Source organism: Bos javanicus, chromosome 28, assembly GCF_032452875.1.
Source record: "Bos javanicus breed banteng chromosome 28, ARS-OSU_banteng_1.0, whole genome shotgun sequence".
Lineage (NCBI taxonomy): Eukaryota > Metazoa > Chordata > Mammalia > Artiodactyla > Bovidae > Bos > Bos javanicus.
The window spans coordinates 16,962,683-16,989,221 of NC_083895.1; the positions used below are offsets into that span (position 1 = coordinate 16,962,683).

At 41.5% G+C, this 26,539-nt stretch overlaps 1 protein-coding gene across 1 annotated transcript in view; it reads right to left on the reverse strand.

Moving 5' to 3' along the window:
- CCDC6 (coiled-coil domain containing 6) overlaps nucleotides 1-26,539 on the reverse strand; it is a 112,537-nt gene that overhangs the window by 36,011 nt on the left and 49,987 nt on the right. The window contains exons 2-3 of the mRNA XM_061405043.1: nucleotides 22,016-22,165; nucleotides 6,499-6,627 (exon numbers count right to left, since the gene is read on the reverse strand). Coding sequence (XP_061261027.1) covers nucleotides 6,499-6,627; nucleotides 22,016-22,165 — 279 coding nt within the window. The remainder of the gene's footprint in view (nucleotides 1-6,498; nucleotides 6,628-22,015; nucleotides 22,166-26,539) is intronic.

The following is a 26,539-nucleotide window of genomic DNA, read 5'->3' on the forward strand; positions in this document are numbered from 1 at the left end:
TAAGCAAAAACAGCACAGGATGTCTGTACTTGACCTTCAGGTGACCCACCCATCTTCAAAGATTTGCTACAAATCCCCATCAAGTTGACTTCAGGGTCTACTGTGACTATGTCTGGCTGTGTACCTTGTCTAAAATGTGAAGACACAGGTTATAATATTTTACTTTACAAAATTAAAAGCAGGGCAGCAAATTATAATACACTATTATTCAGTTCAGTTGCTCAGTCACGTCGGACTCTTTGTCACGCCATGGACTACAGCATGCCAGGCCTCCATGTCCATCACCAACTCCCGGAGCTTGCTCAAATTCATGTTCATTGAGTTGGTGATGCCATCCAACCATCTCATCCTCTGTTGTCCCCTTCTCCTCCTGCCTTCAATCATTCCCAGCATCAGGTCTTTTCCAATCAGTCAGTTCTTTCCATCAAGTGGCCAAAGTTTCAGCTTCAGCATCAGTCTTTTCAATGAATATTCAGGACTGACTTCCTTTACAATTGACTGGATTGATCTCCTTGCAGTCCAAGGGACTCTCAAGGATCTTCTCCAACACCATAGTTCAAAAGCATCAATCCTTTGGAGCTTCGCTTTCTTTATAGTTCAACTCTCACATCCATATGTGGCTACTGGAAAAACCATAGCTTTGACTAGATGGACCTTTGTTAACAAAGTAATGTCTCTGCTTTTTAATATGCTGTCTAGGTTGGTCATAGCTTTTCTTCCAAGGAGCAAGCATCTTTTAATTTCATGGCTGCAGTCACTATCTGCAATGATTTTGGAGCCCCATAAATAAAGTCTCTTACTGTTTCCATTGTTTTCCCATCTATTTGCCATGAAGTGATGGGACCGGATGCCATGATCTTGAATGTTGACTTTTAAGCCAACTTTTTCACTCTCCTCTTTCACTTTCATCAAGAGGCTCTTCAGTTCCTCTTCGCTTTCTGCCATAAGGGTGGTGTCATCTGCATATCCAAGGTTATTGATATTTCTCCCGGCAATCTTGATTCCAGCTTGTGCTTCATCCAGTCCAGCATTTCGCTTGATGTACTCTGCACAGAAGTTAAATAAGCAGGGTGACAATATATAGCTTTGACGTACTCCTCTCCCAATTTGGAACCAGTCTGTTATTCCATATCCAGTTCTAACTGTTGCTTCTTGACCTGCATGCAGATTTCTCAGGAGGCAGATCAGGTGGTCTGGTATTCCCATCTCTTTAAGAACTTTCCAGTTTGCTGTGATCCACACAGTCAAAGCCTTTGGTGTAGTCAATAAAGCAGAAGCAGATGTTTTTCTGGAACACTCTTGCTGTTTTAATGATCCAATGGATGTTGACCATTTGATCTCTGGTTCCTCTGCCTTTTCTAAAACCAGCTTGAACATCTGGAAGTTCATGGTTCACATACTGTTGAAGCCTCACTTGGAGAATTTTGAGCATTATTGTGCTAGTGCATGAGATGAGTGCAACTATGTGGTAGTTTGAGCATTCTTTGGCATTGCCTTTCTTTGGAATTGAAATGAAAACTGACCTTTTCCAGTCCTGTGGCCACTGCTGAGCTTTCCAAATTTGCTGGCATGTTGAAAGCAGCACTTTAACAGCATCATCTTCCAGGATTTGAAAGAGCTCCGCTGGAATTCCATCAGCTCCACTAGCTTTGTTCATAGTGATGCTTCCTAAGGCCCACTTGACTTCACATTCCAGGATGTCTGGCTCTAGGTGAGTGATCACAGCATCATGATTATCTGGGTCATAAAGATCTTTTTTGTACAGTTCTTCTGTGTATTCTTGCCACCTCTTCTTAATATCTTCTGCTTCTGTTAGGTCCATACCATTTCTGTCCATTATTGTTCCCATCTTTGCATGAAATGTTCCCTTGGTATCTCTAATTTTACTATTGTTAGATGACACTTATTAGTGTTATTGCTAGTGTTAGACAACACTATATATTGTTAACAACACTATCCCTTGGTATTTCTAATTTTCTCTACTATTGTTAGACACATTATTATTAGTGTTATTACTAATAGTGTTAGACAACAGTGTGCATTGTTCACAACATTATTGTTGGAGGAAAAAGAAGACAAAGGTAAGGAAGATGATGATGACTATGAACAGCAGCTGTTGGGGGGGACTATCGTCGAGGTGATGTTTTTCATGTTTCTACTTCCATGTTTAGGTTTTCCACATTTTCTGGAAAGCGCAATGGATTAGTCTTATAATTTAGAAAGTTTAAGACTTCCATAATTTGAGATGAGTCTGTGAAATCAAACTTCAAACATGCACAGGGGTCATTAAGTTTCCTCTGTGCACACGTGTGCGCTAAGTAGCTTCAGTCGTGTCCGACTCTGCGACGCTATGGCCCACCAGGTTTCTGTGTTCATGGGACTCTCCAGGCAAGAATACTGGAGTGGTTTGCCATTCCCTTCTCCAAGGGATCTTCCCCACCCAGGGGTCGAACCTGCGTCTCCTGTATTGGCAGGCAGGTTCTTTACCCGGGAGGCCCCAAGTTTCCTCTCCTTAATGCAAATGAAGGCTCGTGCAGCATGGTTGTTCTCTGAAGAGCTCCTGCAACAGAGCCTGCCAGGGCAGCCGCCAGCATGAATGGAATTCTAACTAAACCCACTATGCCCAAATTACCCATGAACTGAGGAAATATCTTATTCCAACTTAAAAAAAAAAAAATCCACCAATCAAAGAAGCAGACCTGAACACAAGCCACTAGCCACTCAATTAGCTGCTAAGTCACAAGGACAACAGATGATCTGTGCAACTCACTAGAATTAGTCACTGCAGCCATTAAAAATAAGCAGCACCAGAATTGTATGTGGACTGCTTGTGACATCAGCTGGCTTGTATTACCCGCTGGACAAGTAAGGCAGAGAGGCAGTCTTATATTCTTAACTCAGAACCACTGTACTAGGAGCTAGAAAGCGACACTGTTCCTTTCTTATTTGTGAAACTTAAAATATGCTAAATGTTTCCTTATTACCTTTTTAAAAAGTGAACAAAAAAATAATGGACTTTGCTGATAGTCCAGTAGTTAAGAATCCACTTGCCAATGCAGGGGACGCAGGTTCAACCCATGGTTCGGGAAGATTCTACATGCCGTGGAGCAACTGATCCTGTGCACCACAATGACTGAACCCAAATGCTGCAACGAGAAGAGCCACTGCGATGAGAAGCCTGCATACTGCGACTAAGCAGCCCCTGCTCCCCTCGACTAGAGAGAGCCTACGCAGCAAGAAGACCCAGTGCAGCCACAAACAGATACATAAAGAGAGCAAGAGCAACAAGAAATTTCGTGCTGAGGATTGAAATTCATTCTAAAGCCTTGCTTCTAGGATAAAGTTATATATGGTGATGGACACTGGGAGAAGTGGGTGTTGCCCCTGGAAGCTGGGGTCTTCTCAAACCTCTGCAGTCACCTGACGTTGGCTAGTGGCTGAAGGGAACCACTTGGGCACCTTCCAACTCTGAGGCCTGCAGGAGTCGTAGTACGGCTCCGTGGCTGCCTCTGCAAGACACGCACTTTAAAGGCAAGGGTATGCCCTCAAAGACACCGCGTGTGCAGACTGTCGAAACCCTGTCTCTTCCCCTGCCCAGTAACAAAGAAGAGGGATTCAACTTTACGTCTTCGCCATCTTCTCTGTGTTCTCAGCACCTCTATGCAGAACCTCTATCCACTGTTCACTGCGTAGCGTTCCCATTTCCGTCTCCTCACACTTCCTTGCTCCTGCAGCAAGGCTGGGCTTGGGTCTATCCAAGTCCATTACCCACGCCCTGAACCCACCCGACCCTACACTGCCTTCTGAAGTACAAATGACAGCTCTCCAGTAACCTGTCCAAATCCACACTTTATTTAAACTCTTCAACAAAGCCGTGCTAAGGCACCGGACCCAAAGGATAAATGCCTTCAAATAGCTTTTAGTTCTAAAAATGTGTTGTCAGAGAGAAGAGCAAAGGCATGACCACATATATATCCTCATATTGAGTAATATAACACCTGTCTTGGCTCTTCTTATAGTAACTTTAATATAGGATATATTATATTATACAGACTATGACATATATAGTAAATATTATAATACAGATGACAATCCCAAAAGATGGCCACAAGAGAGGGTCAGAGCATACCCATGGAAACACAGACGAGACTTGTTTCTACTGTAGAACAGAAACGTTCTCTCCAAACACAGACTCAAATTACTTGTAGCTAAACAAAATAGAGTGAAATCCCCAACATTTAATCATCCTTGACACACCCAAAAGAAAGGGGGCAATGTTTTATGATGATGTTACATTTCTCCATCTTAATTAAAACAAGGACTTGATGTAATGACCTCTAATGGGAAAACACTCTAAAAAAGAGTGGAGGTATGTGTAACTGATTCACTGTGCTGTATACCTGAAACACGACACTGTAAATCAACTATACTCCAATAAAAAAAATTTTAATTAAAAAAAAACACAGACTTGATATCCCACAAACACTTTCACTTTTTTTTCACTTTATCCCACATCTGAAGTTAAGTTTCCAGTTAAGGACTTTACAGTGTACACGCTCCATTGTGGAAATCCATTTCTTTAGTGTTGAGTCTTACAATGGACTAAATCATTAACTGGGAAGAAGGTATAACTTGTGCCTAGTTTTCAAAGCATTTAGTTACTGAAGTTTCCAATGAGCCTTAACACGGGGAAGCCATCCATCCTTTCTCCCTTCTCTTTCGGACTAGGCCACTACTCCACCTTGTGGCCACAGCTAAACTTTGGGGGTCAGGGTTCCAAAGTCTCCTCTGGGACCTATGAGCAAATAAAAGGCAGAAGCTGCTTCCGTTACTGACAGCCATCACAGAGAAGGTGCCGACCAAGTAAAGTTCTCACAATGCCAACCAGGGTGAGGATTCCACTTGGCCACTTGGTTACATCTTGATTAACAATTACCAGTAACAAGTTTGTGGGACGTCAGGGGCTTACACAAGAATTTTCAAAACTAACGTGAATGGAACTGGCTACCATCTATCCTGGAAATTAAACAGGAGAACTTCGGAACAAGATGTTTTTAAGCTGTGAGAGGTGGAGGAGTCTTCTAAATTTGGAAACTGCATCTGAATTCCAAAGAGGAATAGTAGGACTAGATTACTCTGGATTTTTGCAAAATAGCCAGCCCATGGAAATGGAACTTTTTTGTTCTTTAACCTAGAAGGAATGGAAAAAAAATTTCAAGAGCATTATCCAAAGTCTTGGAAATCACTGTAACGCATCTTTGATATAGGTAGATAGAAGAATAATACAAAAACATAAAAGTCAGTTCAACTAGTATAAAATAAACTCTCACTTTCTCTTACACCTGATAATCCCACAAAGATTCAGTCTCATGTACAGTGATGAAATGAGAATGGTCCTGAGGGTGATTCAAAAACCAGTTAGCATGGACTAAGCTCCATGTATGAAAGATGCTAAAGTTGCGACAAATCAGACAACTTTGCAAAGAAGCCTTGGCCAAATCATCAAAATGATAATTGGGATCCAAATCATGAAGAGCTAGAAAACGTCAATACACTGAATTTTACATGGAAGCCAGGTAGCAGGCAGTACATTATGCTTGATCTCTTCCAACTTCAGGAAAATAAATTAGTGTGGGAATACTAAATAAATTATGCTAATAAATGCTAAATAAATTAGCATTAGGGGCACTTGGGCCGGAGACAACAGGAACCTCTGCCTGGCACACCAGCCGGCAGGACGGATAATGGTGGGCCACGATTCTGGGTTGGCAGATAAGGACCAGCCTGGCCTCCAAAGGCAAATGTCTACCAAGGGCGACACACAGACGGACGGTGCACCGTTGCTTTCTACCTTTCACACCTTTCTAAGCTCGCCACTCCTGACTGGAGCTTGTGCTTCTCTTGTTTACACATGGAAAACTTGGACCCCCGCGAAGTTGATGAAGTTAATGCAAGGTCACAAAACGAATTAGTGGCTGAACCAGGATGAGTGACTGAGTCTAGGACTCTATACCTGTATCAATAAATCTAGGTGGGAAAAGACAAGGTTCATACAAGGCTGCTAATAATTCAAAGACAAAAATGCTAATTGTTCTGAAGAACCCTTAAAAGAGAAATTTTTGCTCCACAGTCTCACTGTCTCAAGAACTTTCACAGAAGGGATCCTGTGGTTCAAAACATATTCTTCCCTCTTTTGCAAAAGGAACCTAACATTTCCGGCCTATAAATCAGTACATCACAACATATCTCTCGAAACCTTATTAGTTGTGGTTGAAAAGAACAAAAGAGCACGAGGGAGTAAGGATGTGCTCTGCAGAACTGTCAAGGCATGCTTCAGATAGAAGTCCCCACTGTGTGAAGACAAAGGTGAAAAGTGTTTTTCACTGATATTCCACAGGACCTTTTAAAGTTTGAAAGAATAGTCGATATGAGAAAAAAAAAAAAAAAAAAAAGAACTATCCTAATTAAGGATACAGAGAGAGAACCATACATTTTTACCTGTTCTAAGGTAAGCTGTTTAGAAATGGTATCATTCTCCAGTTTTTTAATTTTCTTCATCAGTTTGTTGACCTGGAATTCCTGCTCCTGCTCAAGATGCTGTTCTAGTTCAGCTTTCTCATGCTGCAACTGGAAAATGAAAAAAAAAACACAGATGTGGAAATCAAGACACTCAAAAGCCATGATAATGCTGGTTCTAAAAGCTGGTTAAACCAAGTATAGGAGGTCATCATAAAACTTACCTTACTCATTTCTGCTCGTATATCCAAATGTACACCTAACAACCTGCTCCTGATTCTTCTAACTTATAACCAAAAATTATAGTGCATAATCAGAGGCACTTGTCTGTATGCATGTACACATATGTGTGTGTGTGTGTGTGTATACACATATACATATGTGTGTATGTATATATATGTATATCAGAACATCAAACCATGATTAAATGCCTATTTAAATTCTGAAGAACATGTAAGTGGTTATCTCTGTAGGGAAGAACTGGGGATGAGGAAAGGAAGGAAACGTACTTTTCAGCACATATATAACCCTTGGAGACTTGAAAATTTTTATACCTTGGCCACAAAAATTATTTAAAAAATAGAAAATTTGCAACTGTCAGTTTTTATTAAATGAATTACAGTTTACCTGCATTCACGCAATTTACTTGCATTCATACAATGTATGTAGAGAGGGAAGAGAAGTTACAATCACCAAAAATACCTGGTAAAGCATTCTGAATGCTATTTACGAGTGTACTAGTAAGCATACTTGGCAAAAATCAGTACGAATAATTAACTTCTTGTAATGACACCAACCTCACACCTTCTACATTTTTTCTGAAAACCACGAGGGAAAGCCTCTTATTTATGCAATTAAAAGATAAGGTTATGGTGCTATTACAAAAGAAATCTTAAAAAAAATGTACTCCAAACTTCAAAAGAGAATAAAAGAAATTCAGTGACACACAACTGGGGTTCTCATGAATCACTGTGCCTTATTTACAATGTTCTCAGTTGGGAGGGGCTGTTGATTCATAGTAGGGGAATAGGAATGAGCCACAGGGCCTGATTTTTCAGAACCATAGGCAAATTAAGCAAAAGCTATTAAAAACAATGAAGCACACAGTTTGATTTTGAGGTCTAAGATGACCACTGCTCCCTAATTCTACCTCCAAAACCATTTCTTCAGGCAGGTGCTGCATACCATGCTTGTGTTAGGCAAGCATGACAACCCCCATATCTACTGTGATAAAACAGGTTACCAGACCAAGGTAATTCAGCTGGAACGTGGCAGAGCCTGGGGCCCAAACCATGCTCTAAACTCTAAACCAGAGTCCTCCTACCAGATCCTGAGCAAACCTGAGGGGCTGGCTCAACACTCTTCCGTCCACAAGTGCCTAGTGTGGCCCTGGCGTTCGGAAGGTTAAATGGCTAAATACAGACATGGATGCGTGCCCAGGGAAAGCTATGTGTCTTTGTGAACCCGTAGAGGGTGCACTGGACAAGAGAGAGCTCAGTGGGCCTAAATACCCCAAAGGTTATACTTAACCATCTCCTCATTTGAAACAATTTCCATTGCTCTGAAAGTACCGTGCTGCTGCTGCTGCTAAGTCGCTTCAGTCGTGTCTGACTCTGTGTGACCCCATAGACGGCAGCCCACCAGGCTCCCCCGCCCCTGGGATTCTCCAGGGAAGAACACTGGAGTGGGTTGCCATTTCCTTCTCCAATGCATGAAAGTGAAAAGTGAAAGTGAAGTCGCTCAGTCGTGTCCGACTCTTAGCGACCCCATGGACTGCAGCCTACCAGGCTCCTCCGTCCATGGGATTTTCCAGGCAAAAGTACTGGAGTGGGGTGCCATTGCCTTCTCCAGAAAGTACCATACTTGGTGTTTAAAAAGAAAACAAAATGTTCAAAATCTGACATCGTCTTTCAACATGGGAAACCTTGACTAAACAGATGCTGGGTTTCCTCCAACTGTTTTTTATATGCAACTCCAAAAGAGCTGGTCAACCTTGCAGGGACTCAGAAAGCAAGCAGATGTGAAGAGGTGCTTACAGTGACAAGTCTATTTTTAGCTAGCTCATTAAAATTCAGGTTCTGGAAGATCAAGCAGTAATTAAAAGAACTAAGAGGAATGGTCAGAGACTGAGAACAGTTCTCAGCATTTCAGACACAAAGACTCCCAATGGGACAGGCATCAGTTATGAGGGAAAAAAAGCAGAACAAGTACATCTTCATCTGACTCTTGCATTCTATAAAAATCACCTGTGTGGTGTGTCTTCCACCTGCACAGTAGAGGCAGAAGGGAGTGAAATCTATAGTTAAGACCTTATCTTTGCCCTAAAATAGTTTATGAATGCTAAGCTTAAATGATATCTACTGGTTTTAGAAATGGAATTTCTGTCTTAAAACTTTTAAACTTTTTGCATAGTTTTCTTTAAATATTAGATGTGTTTTCCTCCAATATGTTTTTTTTAAATATTGGCTGCACCATTCTCAGTTGTGGCACGCAGGATCTTTGCTGCATCATGCGTGACTTTTCACTGCACAAGGATTCTCTAGTTGTGGTGCACGGGCTCCATAGTTGTGGTACACGGGCTCAGGAGTTGTGGTACACGGGCTTAGTTGCTCCACAGCATGTGGGATCTTAGTTCCCCGACCACGGATCAAACCTGCGTCCCCTGCATTGCAGGGTGGATTTTTAACCACTGGACTACCAGGGAAGTCTCTCCAATATGTTTTCAACTGCTGCCACTTTTATTTCAAAGAGCCTCCTTCTTCCCTTTTTTTTAGTGTTATTCTTGTGCTCTTAAGTAAATTAAAATAATAAAGAGAAATCGCTCAGTTGTGTCCATCTGTTTGCGACCCCATGGACCATAGCCTGCCAGTCTCCTCTGTCCATGGAATTCTCCAGGCAAGAATACTGGATGGAGTGGGTAGCCATTTCCTTCTCCAGGGGATCTTCCCAACCCAGGGATCAAACCTGAGTTTCCTGCATTGCAGGTGGATTCTTTACCATCTGAGCTGCCAGGGAAGCCCAAAACAATAAAGGATGCAATCTAATGTCAAAAAATCTCTCCCCCAACCCAGGCAGCAATTTGTCACAGAATATTAATCTGAGCAAAGGTAAGATTCTCATTGTCCTAGAGGAAAAGACTCATATACAGACAGATGGGCTGATACCGTCAGTAACTGATAAGGTATTTCCTTTAAGAACACTGATTCAGCTAGTAATGAAATCTATAAAAGCTCTCAATTTTAAAAGGCTTTTTCCTTTCAAGAGCTGTACCCAAAGGAAAATGTGATGGTGAAGCTGTTGTTACCAGAACTCAAGCGAGGTCCCTGGGTTATATGAAGCGTTTGGAAAATATCAGGCCATCCTCAGATATAACTCAGCCAAACACTCACAGTTTTCAACATCCCCCAAAGACAGACCTGGAGCAAGCAGCTGTGCTGCCTGTTTTGTTCTGTCATCTCTCGGATGACTGGCCATCTAGGGGCAGGGCACAGAGTTAGTGTTCCAAACAGAACACTGGACACAGAAAGTCTGGTTCTTCCTTGGAACCAAGAAACCACCAATAAAAAGAGAAACACAGCAAGAAATACAAAACAACCCCCCAGAACAATCACGAGAAGAGAGTTAAGATGGGCAAGAAGAGAGGGCAGAGAAAGAGATACTGAGGAATTAACAGCCACAGAGTTTTCCTCGTGACAATGAACCTGAGAAAATTTCAGAAATTATTTGTTTGAAACAGATACCATGTAAATTCAAGCTATTTGGCCCCAACAGGACTTGAACCAACACCCTGAATCCATCTATTTTATTTTAGCTTTTTTATTTGGCTGCGCCTCACGGCATACAGGATTTTAGTTCCCCAACCAAGGACAGAACCCACGCCCCATGCAGTGGAAGCATGAAGCCCTAACTACTGGCCTGCCAGGGAATTCCCTCCACCTGCCTGTGTTAAAGCTGTAGTCCATGACACCATAAACAAAAACCATAAAAGGAAGACTGGTTTAGGTGACCCAGGACATATCAGAGATGATTTCCTGGTGGCTCAGTGGTAAAGAATCTGCCTTCAGTGGAGGAGACCCAGGTTGGATCCTTTGGTTGGGAAGATTCCCTGGAAAAGGCAGTGGCTACCCACTCCAGTATTCTTGCCTGAAGAATCCCATGGACAGAGGAGCCTGGTGGGCTATGGTCCATGGGGTCACAAAGGGTCAGACACAACTGAGTGACTAACACTTTCACTTTTACTTTTCAGGACCTATCAGAAAAACTAAACTCCAGGTTCATTCCTGAGTAGCATCTTCAAGATGGGTATAAAATTTAAGACATGATTTTAAATTTTTAATCAAAGGTCTAAACGTCGTAAGCAATTCTTAATCTTACTAATCAGGTCAGAGATCCTAAACTGGAACAAAAATCAAACTGAGAAGTAAACAGGCAAGTAAATTCTATTAATGTGCTTGGAAAAAAAAAAAAAAACTCGCTTGCCTTTAATATATCTAAAGTAAAATGCTTAGGTAGATTAAAATTTGTTGTCAGAATCAGCATTTCCTGTAAATATACTTACAAAGTCAATCTCACAGATTATGGAAGAGCTTTAGAACTCTTAACTGTGCAATATATTGTACCATTAACAACAAAAAAACCTTGTAGAATGGAAATTACATAACTGACGATCCACAGCAGCACATTTACAATGGAATTAGGGTTATATAAATAAAGATCTGCTCCTTGGGATTCAGGATGAAAAATATATTAAAATAAGTGAAAAAGCCATAAGCAAAAACACAACTACAAACCTGGAAAATTCTAAGCACTCAAATGTGAGCATTTTCTCATTGTATCCACTCACATATGAAATCCCAAAGCCAATTTCCAGCCCATTAAAAAACATGAGTATAGCATTAAGTTGATCTAACGACAGACTAGCCTTAAGCATCACTGAATTACCAATAATTGTTGTCTTTCTCATAATTTCCAAAGTTTTCTGGAGCCACTTTCAGTGAACCAGGCTTCTTATATCAGAGATTCCAAAACTCTTCACTGAATGGCTTTTATTCTGGGCAAAACCTTCCAGCAGGTACAGGCACCACTGCAGGCACACGTGAAGGTTGGCTGCTACGCCAGCCCACCCACCCAGCATGCAGCAGGTTTGCCAAATCCCAGGCTTGGCGAAGCGTGTTTGCAAGTCTGGGCCTGTTGTTAGTCCACCCAGAGCCAAGGGAGGCACGCCTTCTTGCCACCAGCCCCGGACTCAGCTTTTTCGATTCAACTCGAGGATAAACGCAAGATGCCCCCAGTTCTATTTACACCAGTCAATGCTAACCATTCTCTGTACAACCTGCAGTTTTGCAACCAACATCCCTCATTTATTGACAACTACCAAGAATTAGAGCCATCTGCACTAAGCCAAGTAAAGGCCACCATAGAACAGTGACTACATTAAATCACTGGATTGCCAAAAATAATTGTCATGTAGTTAACACAGTAAGCCCCCTACATGTGAACAGGTTTTGTTCCAAGGGCGTGTTCTTAAGTCCAATTTGACCAAGTAAGCCTAGGTACCTAACACAATCAGCTATATAGTGCTGCTTTTATCCTTGCTTCCAGACATCTTTGGCTTGAAATAAAGATACTGTACTCTATACAGAACTGTACAGCAAGTACACAAAAGCACGACCACTTGTAGAGGAAGCACGTGTGTGACAATGTACCCTAGACACGAGAACTAACTCACGTGAATGGACAAGTGAACAAACATTCGCATCTTTTAAAGTCTGCAGCTTAAAGGTTCATGTGTAGGGGACTTACTGTTCCAAGTAGTTAACACAGGTTTTGAAAAAAAGAACTGTCTCTCACAATATTGAGTCTCTAAACCAATCTGAACAGCTCTGCTGAGCAGAAAGTCAACCTCCCACCTTCAATTCAGCGCATCACCACTAAACGCCTCCTGGGCCCAGACTTAAGCCCACCTCCTTCCCCCTTCTGTTACTGGCACTGTTATTCTCAGTCAATATCTCACATCTCATCAGTTACCAAGTGGCATTAAGTCAGCCCCCAGAACAGCTGTCCAACACGTCCTGCGCTTTCTGTGCTCCGGCTCAGGTCTTTTACTCCTCTTCACTGGGCCACCGCCAAAGCTCCTAATCGATACCCCAGGTCCAGTGTGTAGATCACGCTGAACTAAACTAGTAGGGTTTTCTCTTCATTCAACACCCTGCTCAAAACCTTATAATGGCTCCCTCATTCCTGCAGAGTAAGCCCAAACTCATCGCTACGATGTTCAAGTCCACCTTCGATCCAGTCCCCATGCAAGTTCCCCATACTTTCACACTCAGCCCCAGGGACAGCCTAAGGTTTGCACACACAAATGCCTTCAGGGTCCAGGCATCTGACAATGATGAATCTCAGCACAGAGAGTGGTGCTGGCAACTATGATTAAAGGCCAACCTTATGTCTTTTTCTAAAGACTCTTTTCCTAGAGGAAAAAAAAACAACCCACGTTTTAAAACCTGAAGGGACTGCCCTGGCAGTCCAGTGGTTAAGGCTGCACCTTCCAACGCAGGGGGTGTAGCTTTGGTCCCTAGTCAGGGAGCTAAAGACCACATGCCTCACGACCAAAACACCAAAGCATAAACCAGAAGCAATATCGTAACAAAGACTTTTAAAACATCGTCCACATCAAAAAAACAAAAAAGAAACCCATCATCCTGGGCAAACATGTCCGGAGATCACTCTGGTCCTGGGGCTTCCAGACCCCATGTCCTGCTGGTCACCCACTAACAAGAGCCACTGCACCCCAAGCCCAGTCCTGATCATTCTGTATCCTCTGCCTAGAGTACCTGAAGCCGTTTCCTCCAAATTTCTGGAACTTTGGGACAGCTCCAAAGACGCCTCCCACAGCGCCTTCCCACACACGCTAAGCATCATGTACACTCCCCCTCCTTCAGGCTGGGATGAGCATGGTCTGCCTTAATCCAAAACCAAAGTTTTGTGTTCTCTGATTCATCCAAATGAAGCAAAAAAAAAAAAGGTTCACTCTTTTCCGACAGTATAGCTCTTCATGATTCCAGATTAAAGCGGGAGTGATTTATCTTTGTCCCCACCTTTAGTCAGCCCTGAGCTCTGACTTCTGAAACCCCAGCTCTACACAACTGCCAAAAGCACAATTCAGCTTCTTAGCTGTTCTGTTACAAATAAATAGCAAATGTGCTCAGGAAAAAGGGAGCCTTGGGTGCTGGGTCTCCTCTCGATTTCCACCTTCCCCAGATCTCCCCCCAGCAGTTCTTCATGATCTTGTTAATCCTTCCACTTATCTTCAGTGAAGCTTGCCTGAATTAACTAATTGTGATTTTCAAAAAGGGAAAAAGTATACCTAACTTTTGCAAGGAAAAAAAATTGGTAGGCCCTTCCAGAATTTTTTGGATGTTATTTTCTCGTCAGCCTCCTCAAAACTGAGGACAAGCTCTCACCTGAGTGGAGGGCTCCAGTACATGAGGCTTCCTGCCCACTTAGAATACCTCAGGGGCTAAGTCTGACCTTCCTAGATTTGATTCCTAATAGCATCATGCTGCAGTACTCTGGAAAATCCCATGGACAGATGAGCCTGGTAGGCTGCAGTCCATAGGGTCACACAGAGTCGGACACGACTGAAGCGACTTCAGCAGCAGCATGCTGCTTAAAATATTAACACCTTTGAAAAAAATCTAGTTAGGAGGAAGGTTTGAAAAAAAGATGCTCCATGAATAAGATAAAGGAATTCTTGAGGCTCTGGACTCAACCTGCAAAAAAAAAAAATCCATTTTGTAAAAATTAACCCTTTCTTCTTTGAGGAGTAGAGAATATTTAACCCAAAGAAAGAATGTACTCAAAGCTGAGACCTTATCATAAATTAAAAGGAAAAAAGAAAAAGGAAAGTAAAGATAATCAGTAGTAGGATATCTCTCTGTATTTTAAGGTAATTAATAACTGGGCTGACTGTAAACTTTTTAAAATGAAAAAAAAAAAATTACCCAAGAAATGCAGAACACTGCAACATTTCTAACTGGAAAGCTTTAAAATAATTTGCACAGCATTTCCAGCAATGGTTCAAGTCCATCTACAGTGCAGACAAGTCTTTCAATCTCCAAGATTCACCTTTTCAACTAGAAATAACAATGCTTACTTACCCCTACCCTAGTGAGTAAAGCAACTTCTCACTCCAGCTTCATCTCAGTATTTTTCATTTCCTTCTCCTACTTTTACTTTCTACCTGAATTTCTCCATATTTTGTCAAAGAAGTCAACCTGAAAAGCTGCTAAGCCCTGACCCTTGCTCTTGTACTTTGGGGAATCCAGGCTGGCACATTAACTCCAGCCATAATGGTAACATACTACACACATTTTGGAAAAAAAAAAAAAACAAACCCTCAGTGATTTGTGAAGACTAAAAGAATTGCCTCAAGTTTATTGTATTTTCTAATCATAATGCAAATTACGTTGGACTGAGAGATTTCTGGCATGCTGCTACCAGGAAAATTCTGCCTTATAATTTGGCCTCTGGTGGTGTGGCATTTAAAATGCAATAAACACATCCCAGAAGCCCTCTGCAGATGTATCGTGAACACAATGTATAAGCCCCCTGTTCCATGAAAAGAAACAAAGAACACACACAGCTGAGAGTCAGATAATGTGGAATGAAAAACAACAACGAGAATGACAAAAAAAAAAAAAACACCCCACAACTCAACTTTGCCCCAAATGTTCTGTTAGCTATTAGGTGATAGCCAATTTTTCTGCTCAGCATTAATAGCCCTGAAAAACTAAATGCCAAGAGGGCCACTGGTCGAGCCAGCTTAATGAAGAACATATTTCAAGGTCTCCCTGCCACAGGAGAACAAGTCTTCACCTGAATGGATGCGACAGCAGCATTCGCCTCGGTGCCTTTAAAATGAACTAAACAGGGTTTCATACATATTTATCACCCTGACATGTGATTCTGCTGCCTGAACAAACAAGATCACTGCACTGCCATCTTAGTGACTTGGAGAACTTGGAGTAAAAGAAGGCAGCCTCAGATTCTGGCGTACAGGCTTGAGAAGGGAATTAGGCATCTACGCTCACTCCTAGAGCCTGTAGACAAGCCTGCCCTCCACAGACACAGCCTTGAAGGGACTAAAGAAGAAAACCTGCCTCTGTTCAGATGGGAATGGAAGGAGAAACTACTACTCCAGGTTGAGGGGAGGGGAGAGAAGAGGTACAGGAAAGTAAGCCTTTGTCTAGGTCAATGGGCAGATTCAGGGACTTCTCGCAAGCCTTACTCTGTTTCATTCCTGTGTGAACACAGATGGAAGAATAATGCTATGACAGATCAGCTTTCTGAACGACTCAGCTCTGTATCACTTGGCAATGGCGGCTTCAGCAGCGGTTTTTGCCCACAACTTCCTTCCTTCCCTCCATATATCATCTTTCCACAGATGCTAGGAAACTGCAACTGCTGTAAAACCCGGAGGCATTCTCACCTCAGGGACCAAGTCAATAATAGTAACAATAAGTCGTGCCACTTAACAAGAGATCCAGAAAACTTGTGTTCTTAAGTGCCTTCCGCCATCAATAAGAAAGATGTGTCTCCTCAGTAAGAGAATGAGTACAATCATTTCTATTATATTAATAGCTACAGTGGCATTGTTTTCTGAGGACTAGATCCAATTTCAAATATGACTCTACAGTACAAGACTACAAACTTATTTGTTATTTTAAGGTCTAAAATTTGAAAATTGGATTAGAGTGAAAACATTCAGAGCGATATATAATATTCAGTACTCCTATCTCAGTCCTGTTCCAGGCTTTTAAATAAAGAAAAAAAAAAATATTCATTAACTTTTGGCAGCAGTATTGGTGGAGAAAAGTGTAGGCAACAATTGAACAGAGCTTCCCAAGAGCAGGAAGTGAACCTGATGCCTTGGGCTTACATAAAAGCAAGTGAGGAAATCCACAGGGGCTAAGATCACTATCCATCTCAGCAACAATAGGTCTTCCAGTTGGTATTGGTGACTGGTGCTTAACTGTTAGCCAGAGGAATTAGGGGGCTTTGTGTTTTTTTTTTTAAAGAGCGGCCAGTGGAATGAATCGTATCACAGCTGACAAGACAGTTAAGCCAATCATAAGAGCATTTTGTTTATGCTAGCTCTAAATGAACAATCTGGGTAGTCCAGAATCTTCCTGACTTTGCAAGGGGCTCCACTGCACTGCAGTCTATGCGGTCCATGATAAACAGATGCAATTACGACAGTGAAACCGAGTAAGACCCTGCAGGACCACCCCAGGGATAGACCTCCATCTTATCCCCGCCCCTGCCTCTCGTTTGTAGAAAAGCTTTAAATTTGCTCTTTGGTTACAAAGCAGATTTAATTAGAGAAGTGAGAAAATAGTCAAGCAAGACAAATAGCTAAGTCATACAACAAAGACAAAGACCTTTATTTTATTTCCTCCTCAGGGCTGTAAATAATATCCTGAGCCATGTCCTTGAGTTGCTGTGCAGATATTAAAACCCCCACTAGGTGGAAGAAGTTAGCTGCATGCTGACCACCAGTACACATAAATCCCAGACTGGTCGGAACCAGAAGACTGATGGCTGAGATTCCTGAAACATCACTATTTGCTCACCATCAACCCACCAGAGAACTGGGCATGAGCTGAACATGCACCCTGTGTCTCTCTCCCCTCAATGTCTTTCAAAACCCTTCCTGAAAAGCCATCGAGGAGCTCATGTCTTTTGAGCGCAAGCTGCCCATTCTCCTTGTTTGGTGCCCTGCAGTAAACACTGTACTTTCTTTCACCACAGCCCCGTCAGTGGGTCAGCTTTGCTGCACATCGGGCAAGCAGACCCCAGTCTAGTTTGGTAACAACTGCAAGACTGTGAGCTCTCAAGCTCAGTGATACAGCTGGAGGTTTCAAAACATAAGGACAAAATAGGTATTTTTAAAATTTTCTCCTTAGGAAGTAAGATATTTTTTAATTACAAAAGTAATGCGTGTTGCTTCTACAAACTGAGAAGGACAGGAGCACAAGAAAATTAACATCCCTAAGCTCAGCACCCAATTATAGCCAGCATTCCAGAGAATAGTCTTTTAGACTTTTTTTTCCCCTAGCATAGATATTAAGAATCAAATTCTGATGAAGAATTTGATCACAAAACATTCCTTATACATTTTAATTACAAATTATGATTAAGCAACAAACATCTCTTCAAGGCATTCAGGAGCTGAATTTAGTCCTAGTGTAGGCTTGGCATTAGACTAGAAGGCTCCTTTTTAGGACAGTTCTTACCAGTCAAGTCATCGATCCCATGGTCCAGGCTCAGAAAGAAGCAGATTTTTCAGACAAGAGTCTTTGCAAAACCAAGGTATCTATCTAGCAGATGTATACAAAAATAAAGGAGGAAAACTGCATGCTGTTTTGTGCATATTTCTTTGTTTGCTTTAGACAGGATTAACATATTTGGAGGTGTTGAACCTATCTTCCAAACATGATCTTTTAACAGGAAAAAGAGATTTCTATTCATCTACTTAAATACATTTGATTCAGTTTTTAAAGGTATTTGACACCATCTGTATCACAGCAGATGGAAAAGGAGGTATCTCCTTTATAGTAATAATCTCATTTTGTTCTTAAGACCAAAGAATTCCTTTGAAATGCACATAAAAGCCACACTCACTATCAAAGACAACAGCCATAGCACAAGCAACAAAACCAAAATTGCTCCATAAATAGCCTCTAAGCGGCCTCTGGTGAAAAATGTTAAACACCTCCCTGGTGAACAGGTCAATTTACTCCTCTGTCCGTCAGTGTCTCCGGCAGCACAGTTTCTCTTAGTAGGCTATCATAACAAGTTCTTATCCAGAAGCAAGCATCCTAGAGAGTCATATTAAAGTAATTACACAGTTGGAAAAGTCTATTGGTACCAATTACTCCAAAAATCTTCCAGATGGAGATTAGTTCTACCACACTGGGTGGCAGAAAATGTGAGACTGCAACAAAGGACTGGCGGAAATCCTTCAGGAAAGCCTGGGGGATGGGTACAGTAGGCCTACAGCCCGTCTTTCCAGCGGTTATACAAGAGCCTTCCAGCTGCCCAAAGGTACAGGGATTTACCACAAAACGGCGTGCAGTTGATCCCTGGTGTCAAGTGCGGGATCACTATTCATGTCACAGTAGGCACAGCTCTGGAACTTGCCAGAGACCGCAACCTCACACTATCTGCCGTCCGTGTCTTTTCAAAAGTCTTAGAAAGAACCAGGAACATGGAATAAGGGGTTATTTCTTATGGATTCAGTTTCAGTTTGAAAAAGTTCTTGGGGATGGGTGGTGGGAATGGTCGTACAACAATGTGAGTGTATTTAATGCCATTGGATTATATACTAAAAAATGGCTGCAATGGCGAGTTTTACATCTATGTTATATATTCTTTTGTGAAAGTTGTCAGACGTGTCCCACTCTTTGTGACCCCATGGACTGTACAGTCTACAGAATTCTCCAGGCTAGAATACTGGAGTGGGGAGCCATTTCCTTCTCCAGGGGATCTTCCTAACCCAGGGATCAAACCCAGGTCTCCCACATTACAGGTGGATTCTTTACCAGCTGAGCTATGAAGGAAGCCCAAGGGTACCGGAGTGGATAGCCTATTCCTTCTCGAGCGGATCTTCCCGACCCAGAACTCAAACCAGAGGCTCCTGTATTTTATTACTATATGCTATGCTATGCTATGCTAAGTCACTTCAGTCATGTCCGACTCTGTGTGACCCCAGAGACGGCAGCACACCAGGCTCCCCCGTCCCTGGGATTCTCCAGGCAAGAACAGGGGAATGGGTTGCCATTTCCTTCTCCAATGCATGAAAGTGAAAAGAGAAAGTGAAGTCGCTCAGTTGTGTCCGACTCCTAGCGACCCCATGGACTGCAGCCCACCAGGCTCCTCCATCCATGGGATTTTCCAGGCAGGTGTACTGGAGTGGGGTGCCATTGCCTTCTCCGTTATTACTATATACACATACGGAATTCCCTGATATAGGGCTTCCCTGATGACTCTGGGTAAAGAATCTGCCTGCAATGCAGGAGACACAGGAGACATGGGTTCAATCCCTGGGTTGGGAAGATCCCCTGGAGGAGGAAATGGCAACCTGCTCCAGCATTCTTGCCTGAAAACTCCCATGGACAGAGGAGCCTGGTGGGCTACAGTTCAAAGGGTCACAAAGAGTCAGACATGACTGAGAGACTAAGCACGCACACACACACACACACACATTCTCTCTCTCTCTCTCTCTCTCTCTCTAGATATATATATGCATATATAATATATGAAAATAAAACCTAGGAACCAAGCAGGGATTTATGTCTCCCCGCTTGGTTCCCCGCATGGTCAACAGAGACATGTTGACCATCCATTTGCCCAGGTTCTGCAAGTGGGATTACTAATAAGCTACAGATCACCTAGAACTCCCCAAACAACAGACTTACATCCTCATATTGAACACTTTGTTTTGACTGAGGGTGAACATAAGACCCAGCCATGTGAAGACCAGGGCTCCACATTACAAACTACTTTGGGAACATTTTTTCACACTGTCCAGTTTGTATTAATGTATTACCCAGTCTCTTTAGAAAGATCCATGCCCCTCAAAAAATTTAAGTTTTTAATATATGAAAATTTTTCTCCTGACCAAGTAAAACTATTTATTTTAATACAAGAATTCTGAAAAAATAATCTGAAAAAAAATTCTGAAAAAAAAACAAAAAAACTACATTTCTCCAAGTTATAGCTTTATTTATTAAATTTTAAGTTCAAACCTTCTTATGCCAAATATATTACTATAATTAACCTCTTTCTGTTGCACATGGCTCTTAGGTGTTCACTCTATCCAGTAGCTTGCTTCAAGGGACATCAGTGTCCTTGGAAAGTAGGTGGGTCATGATAAGAAGCTAATGAGATGCTAAATTACACATTACAGAACAACTCATAATGAAAATGAGTCTTTCTAGAGAAAAAGAAAGCATGATCTGGCTAGGATATTGACTGCTTTATAATGTACTTTAATCAAAGGTTCCAAATACCAATGACTATGCAAATTGAAAACAAAAAAATGTTTCTCGAAGTGTTAAAAATTAGGGCATCTGATTACACACAAAACACAGAAAAGGAAGCCATAATCATATCCTTACAGTTCTGGAAGCAACATGCAGAATAATTAGTCTAATGCTGCCAAGGTACGATAAGAGTCAAAAGTCAAACTAATCTTCTGCCTCATTTTTCCTCTAAATCAGAATGCACAGGAATAAAGAAAACATTTCAACACAGAAATTCCACCATAAATCTCCACTAGATAATACTGACCGAGGATCTCTATCCTTCACATTCCAACAGCTACCATATAAATCAATTTTTGTACAAGATTATAGTGGTATCTTTATTCAATAATTAGGTAGGAAAATAAGAATAAAAAGATGGGGTAAAAGGTACCTGGACCATTGCATGGTCTTAACACTAAAGTTTCTGGAATCTTCTTCCAACATTTGATATGTCAGAAGGTAAGAGAAGAATTCAGGCTCCAAATATCCTTTTGCTATAATCTCATTAGAATACATATTTCGATCAAATTAATGAGTGAAATTGTTAGTAATGCCAGTGAATAGAAAATACAAGGAAAGATTTCTACCTTTTACAGCCATCTGAAAAAAATACCAATAATATTTGTCTTTGGATAATTTTATACCTATTCACTATTTTGGACATGTTGTGTTAAATAGTGAAAACTCAATGTCCCACTTGTTCTCAAGTTCATACTAAATAACCTGCATGATATTTGCCCTAAACAAATCTTACTTTTATAATTTACTAGTAAGCTTCAAGGAGAGGAAAACAAAACAAACAGGAGGGGAAGGTAGAAAAATCTAACTAGAAAAATAAAAATTTCTGTATGTTTTGTGTGTTGTCTTCTATACACTATTAGTGATTGATGTTAAGTTTCAACATTTGTTATTTGTTCAGTAACATATTACTCACCCATCTGAACACAACTATCACAGGTACATATATTTTTCTCTCCTCAAAGTGGCATTTCCCTTTGTATCTTCATATATTGGTACAAAAGACCTACTTCTGGTTGCCAAAAATGTCCATATATTCATTATAGATTCAATATAAAAGGAGAAAGAAATCTCACATTTGGCGTTAACTCTCATAATCCCAAAATACTGCATACATCATTGACTCCTGTGCTAAGGCCTCAGGCTCATCAGCAATTTCTTAAAATGGTCAGAGTATAAAATACCTTACCTCACCTAAGCAGATGAGCTGGGAACCACAGTCTTGAGTATTACACTGCTGCCATCTTCACTTAGGTATTTTAATCTCTAAAGAATTTTAGCTACAACCTCATCAGCAAATGTTTCAAGCAAAGTGCTAGATCAAAGTCATTTTTTTTCCCCTGGAGAAGAAAACAGGCAGGGAAGATAAGAGGGCAGAAAAGGTAATTTACCTGCATCAATTTTCTGGAAAGCTCATTAGTGAGGAACTCTTCTTCCTTCTCGTAATTTACAGCAAGGGTTTCTTTCTCCTTCTGCAAAGCTTGAATTTTCTTGAATAAAGTGTTACTTATGAATTCTTCTTCCTGCTCAGCCCGGGCTTGCTGTTAAAATTTTCAAAAAAAGAAAAAAAACAAAACAAAAATACGTTAAGCAAATAGGAATTTACTAATTGAAATATAGTTCTTATTTTCAGAGAGGGCGCCCGTTTTAATTAGAGCTCTATTTTTAACTGAACCAATATACCCCAAGATGACAAAACAGAGGAATTGAATAGCAACCATAAAAGTAAATCTGTTACCCCAAAGGGACTCCCTGTACTATCATCTTAAATGGATAGTGTCTCAGTCGCTCAGTTGTGTCTGACTCTTTGCGACCCCTTGGACTGTAGCCTGCTTGCTAGGCTCCTCTGTCCATGGGATTCTCCAGGCAAAAATACTGGAGTGGGTAGCCATTCCCTTTTCCAGGGGATCTTCCCAACCCACGGGTCGAACCTGGGTCTCCTGAATTGCAGGCAGACTGTTTACTGTCTAAGCCACCAGCAAGCCCTATTAAGGAGATATTTCAAAGAAATTAACAAAGATGGTTTGCAGTTTTTAGAAGCTATCCCAAATCAATCACCAGAATACAGAAAGCTCCTTCTCCTATGGCAGACGGGTCCAATGCTGTGGTATGTGTATCAATTCATGACAACTCTCCATAGTCTTCTCATTTGAAGGGTTCAGAGTTAAAACACCTAGGTAACATCTTTTACTGAAGCAAAGAAGTACCGTTTACCAAAAGTAAAATTGTGTCACCTCTTCAAGATGTTACTGAAAGGGTTTGGATATGCAATTTGAAAAGCAATACAGATAGATATAGATGAATTTACATGTTCATTAAATACTTATTGGAAGGAAATATAGCAAACAGCTAAAAAGTAGCTGTTGCAAAGAGTCCAGGGGATGAAAACAAGGATGGATGAGAGGAGCATCATTTTTCACTTATTTATTTCCCTACTGGGAATATTTTGGAGGTGAGGGCAAGGACAGGCATTACTAAATGTTAAAAACAGAAGAAAAGGGAGTCAGGCATCATTCAATGGAGATGAAAATATTCTCCCATAGATTCCCCCCTCCACTTGTGTTTTAACAGAATAAACAGAAAAACCTAGTCATCCTTGCAGGAAACTAATTTTTATAGAAAACTGGGGCTTGTTCCAAATGGACTCAACTCTCTTCAAAGTATCTTTTAAGCTGCAACATTTTGATGCATGAGTCCCCAGTAACGCAGTCCTATTTCATCTGCCAAGTCCGGGAAGGAAAGAACTGCAGCAATTCCAAGCCTCCAACACCTGTCACTTATACAAGACAGCCAGAGGGCAAGAGAAGAAAGGGGACCTACCTGAAACAATCGCCACCTTTTATTGTAAAAGGTCCGACAGCCACTCCTAACTCGCCTGGCTGGGCTGGCTGGGATTGTCACCCCCACCTGGAGAGCCCTGGTTTCTGAGGAGTTCATCCTCCCTGCTCCCCATCACAGGCAGGAAGGACGCCAGTGCCTGGAACTGCCTGCCAAGCAAATCTATCGAAGAAAGTCACGTGTATGTAGTACTAAGACTGAAAAAAGAGCTACATAGAAAATGGAAGCTTGGGGAGGAAGTCTGGCTCTCCAGTTCTTTAAGACACCATCTGGCATAGGCCGGGAGAGGTAAGCAACAAAGAACACATCACTCAGCTAATAAGGTTTTATGACCAGCCAAGCGCACCCGGGGAGCAGGCCGGAGGTTCTCAGGGTTCCCTTACACGCTCTGTAACTCATCAGTGCTTCTCAAGGTCATGCTCTTTACCCAATGGTCAAGGGAGCACAGCCCAGGACCGGCGCACTTCTTCTCCCCTTTAAATTGACCCCCAACTTGGCTTCAAAACTCTCAGACTTTAAGATCTCATACTAGTGCACTGGGCAGGAATCCAAAGCATTTCTTTCGGGCATATATGACACACACATCCAAGCCCGCAATCTGTTCAAGTTACCTGTTTTTCTGGTTTTGACTGACAAAGTTCTATATGATTTGAATCTTGATTATTCTAAAAGGAACAGGACGAAAAGGTAGAGAGGGGAACTGTAATGCCTTTAGCAGGTGATTCTGCACTTAAATTTCAAAAGGATGTTTACCATAAACTCACTTCATTATCAGATCAGACTCAACTTCTTGTGTGTTACCTGGCATTCTCTATTTAGATGACTGGTAAATTTACCCACAGTCCACGAACAGAGAACCAGGCTCCACAGCCCAGCAGACTACCACTCCCTTTGCACAGGGACCTAGAAGTGAGAAGCTGAAAATAAGAGGCCAGGCCCTAAAAGTTTAAAAATAAAAAGGATTGGGGGCAAGCTAAGTCTGTTCTGTCAGTGCTTTCCAAAGTAAGTGATGGTTGTGAGAGACCCAGGCTTTAGCCAACTAAACTTGTCACCATTTTAGAATAGCCACTTATTTCTAGGCAATAGAAATAGGAAAAGCCCTCCAAGGACCCACCAACAACACGAGGAACTGTTCTATAGAGGCTGGCTAAAGTCTGTCTAATTTAACAAGGGATTAACCAAGCCTGACACAGAGCTCCTTTCACTAAGTTTTTGCACTGGGGACTGTTACTCTGCTTCCCGTAGCATCTAAACACACAGAGAAAAAACATCTATCTGGGAGATAAGACTCAGGTCCCCAAACAGAAAACTAGTTCACCCTTTCTCCAACTGGTCACAGAGCATTTTTAGGAATTAACTCACAAATGAGGGAAAAAGACAGGCTGTTATATCCAATACGGCTCCAGAGAAAATTGTTTAAAGACTCAGCTCTAGTGTACTGACGACCATGGGCAAACATGATCATCGCAGTAGGTGCCAGGCATCACAGACAAGCAAGAAGCATCCATTTGGATTCCCCTGCAGCTCTCCCCCTACTCTTTAGGCATTAATCTCAATCTTCATCTCAAATCCTGGCTTTTTCTTCCCCTTAAGTCCAAAACAGGCTTCCCAGGTGGCGTTACTGGTAAAGAAACTGCTTGCCAATGCAGGAGACGCCGAGAGAGAGAGAGAGGTTCGATCTCTGGGTGAGGAAGATCCCCTGGAGTAGGGAATGGCAACCCCCTCCAGTATTCTTGCCTGGAGAATCCCATGGAAAGAAGAGCCTGGCAGGCTACAGTCCACAGGGTCGCAAAGAGCTGAACATGCCTGAAGTGACTTAGCACATATGCACACACACACATTCCAAAACAGGCCTTTTTGTTTAGGCTGTAAAAGCAATCACTTTTCCAATTTATCTCCCCCAAAGAAGCCAAGAGCTAGGTAGACCACAGCCTAGGAGCAAAACAGGCCAAGTGTTATTTGCAAGGAGCTTGGGGTTGGACAGGTGGACAGGACAGATATAAAAACAGGCTGACATGAAATCTAAGTTTTATCAATCTATTTCCCTTTTATCTGAAATGCTTGAAAATCTCAGCATACCTTAACACATCCAAATTCAAAAATCAAACTCTCTTCTCAAAACTTAAAAAAAAAAAAAAATCAATCAAGGTTAGCTTATAACTCCCTAAACTCTCAAAAGAAAATATGAGCCAACAATTACAAACTCTTTGTTTTGCATATGTTTGCAGAGTTGAAGACTGCAAAAATCTGGGGGAAATCAAAAAATCTGTGATTACAGATATAAAGAACAAACTAGTGGTTACCAGTGGGGAGAGTGACTACAGAAGGAAGGAAGGAAGAGGTACAAACAATCAGGCATAAAATAAGCTACAAGGAAATATTGTACAACATGGAGAATATAGCCAGTACTTCATAATAACTATAAATAAACTTTTAAAAATCGTTAATCATAATATTGTACACTTTGTAATTTACATAATATTGTGCAGCAACTATACTAATATTTTTAAAATGTGATTATATTTTCATGTTCGATAAGGTTCTAACTGCTATGTTCAGAAGTTGAGTGAATGCTAGCATTACCTTATTCATTTATCGGTGTCTGCTACTTTGCCCCCCACCCAGCACGGTTCACTTGACTTCTGCTGATGTGAGGAGTACAAAGAGTACAAAGCAAGTCTCAGTCTCCATCACTCTTTACTCATTCTACAAAAGTCTGATTAAAAAAAAGAAAAGAAAACGAAACAAAGAAAGGGAAGGGTCGGGGAGACACAGGAGCAATTTACCAAGGTCTTTGGAAAAAGTGGCAACCCATTCCAGTATTCTTGCCTGGAGAATCCCATGGACAGAGGAGCCCGGTAAGCTACAGTCCATGGGGCTGCAAAGAGTCAGACACGACTTAGCTAGTAAACAACAAACTGGGAAAAGTAAACATCCATCAAAAAATTCTTAGAAAACAATTATTTCCTCCTGAGTCACCACATATTTATTTAGGCAACCATACTCAAATGAGCACAATTTTGTGCTGATAAGGAAATCATTCTGACCCACTGCTATTATGAGCAGGGCACAGATTT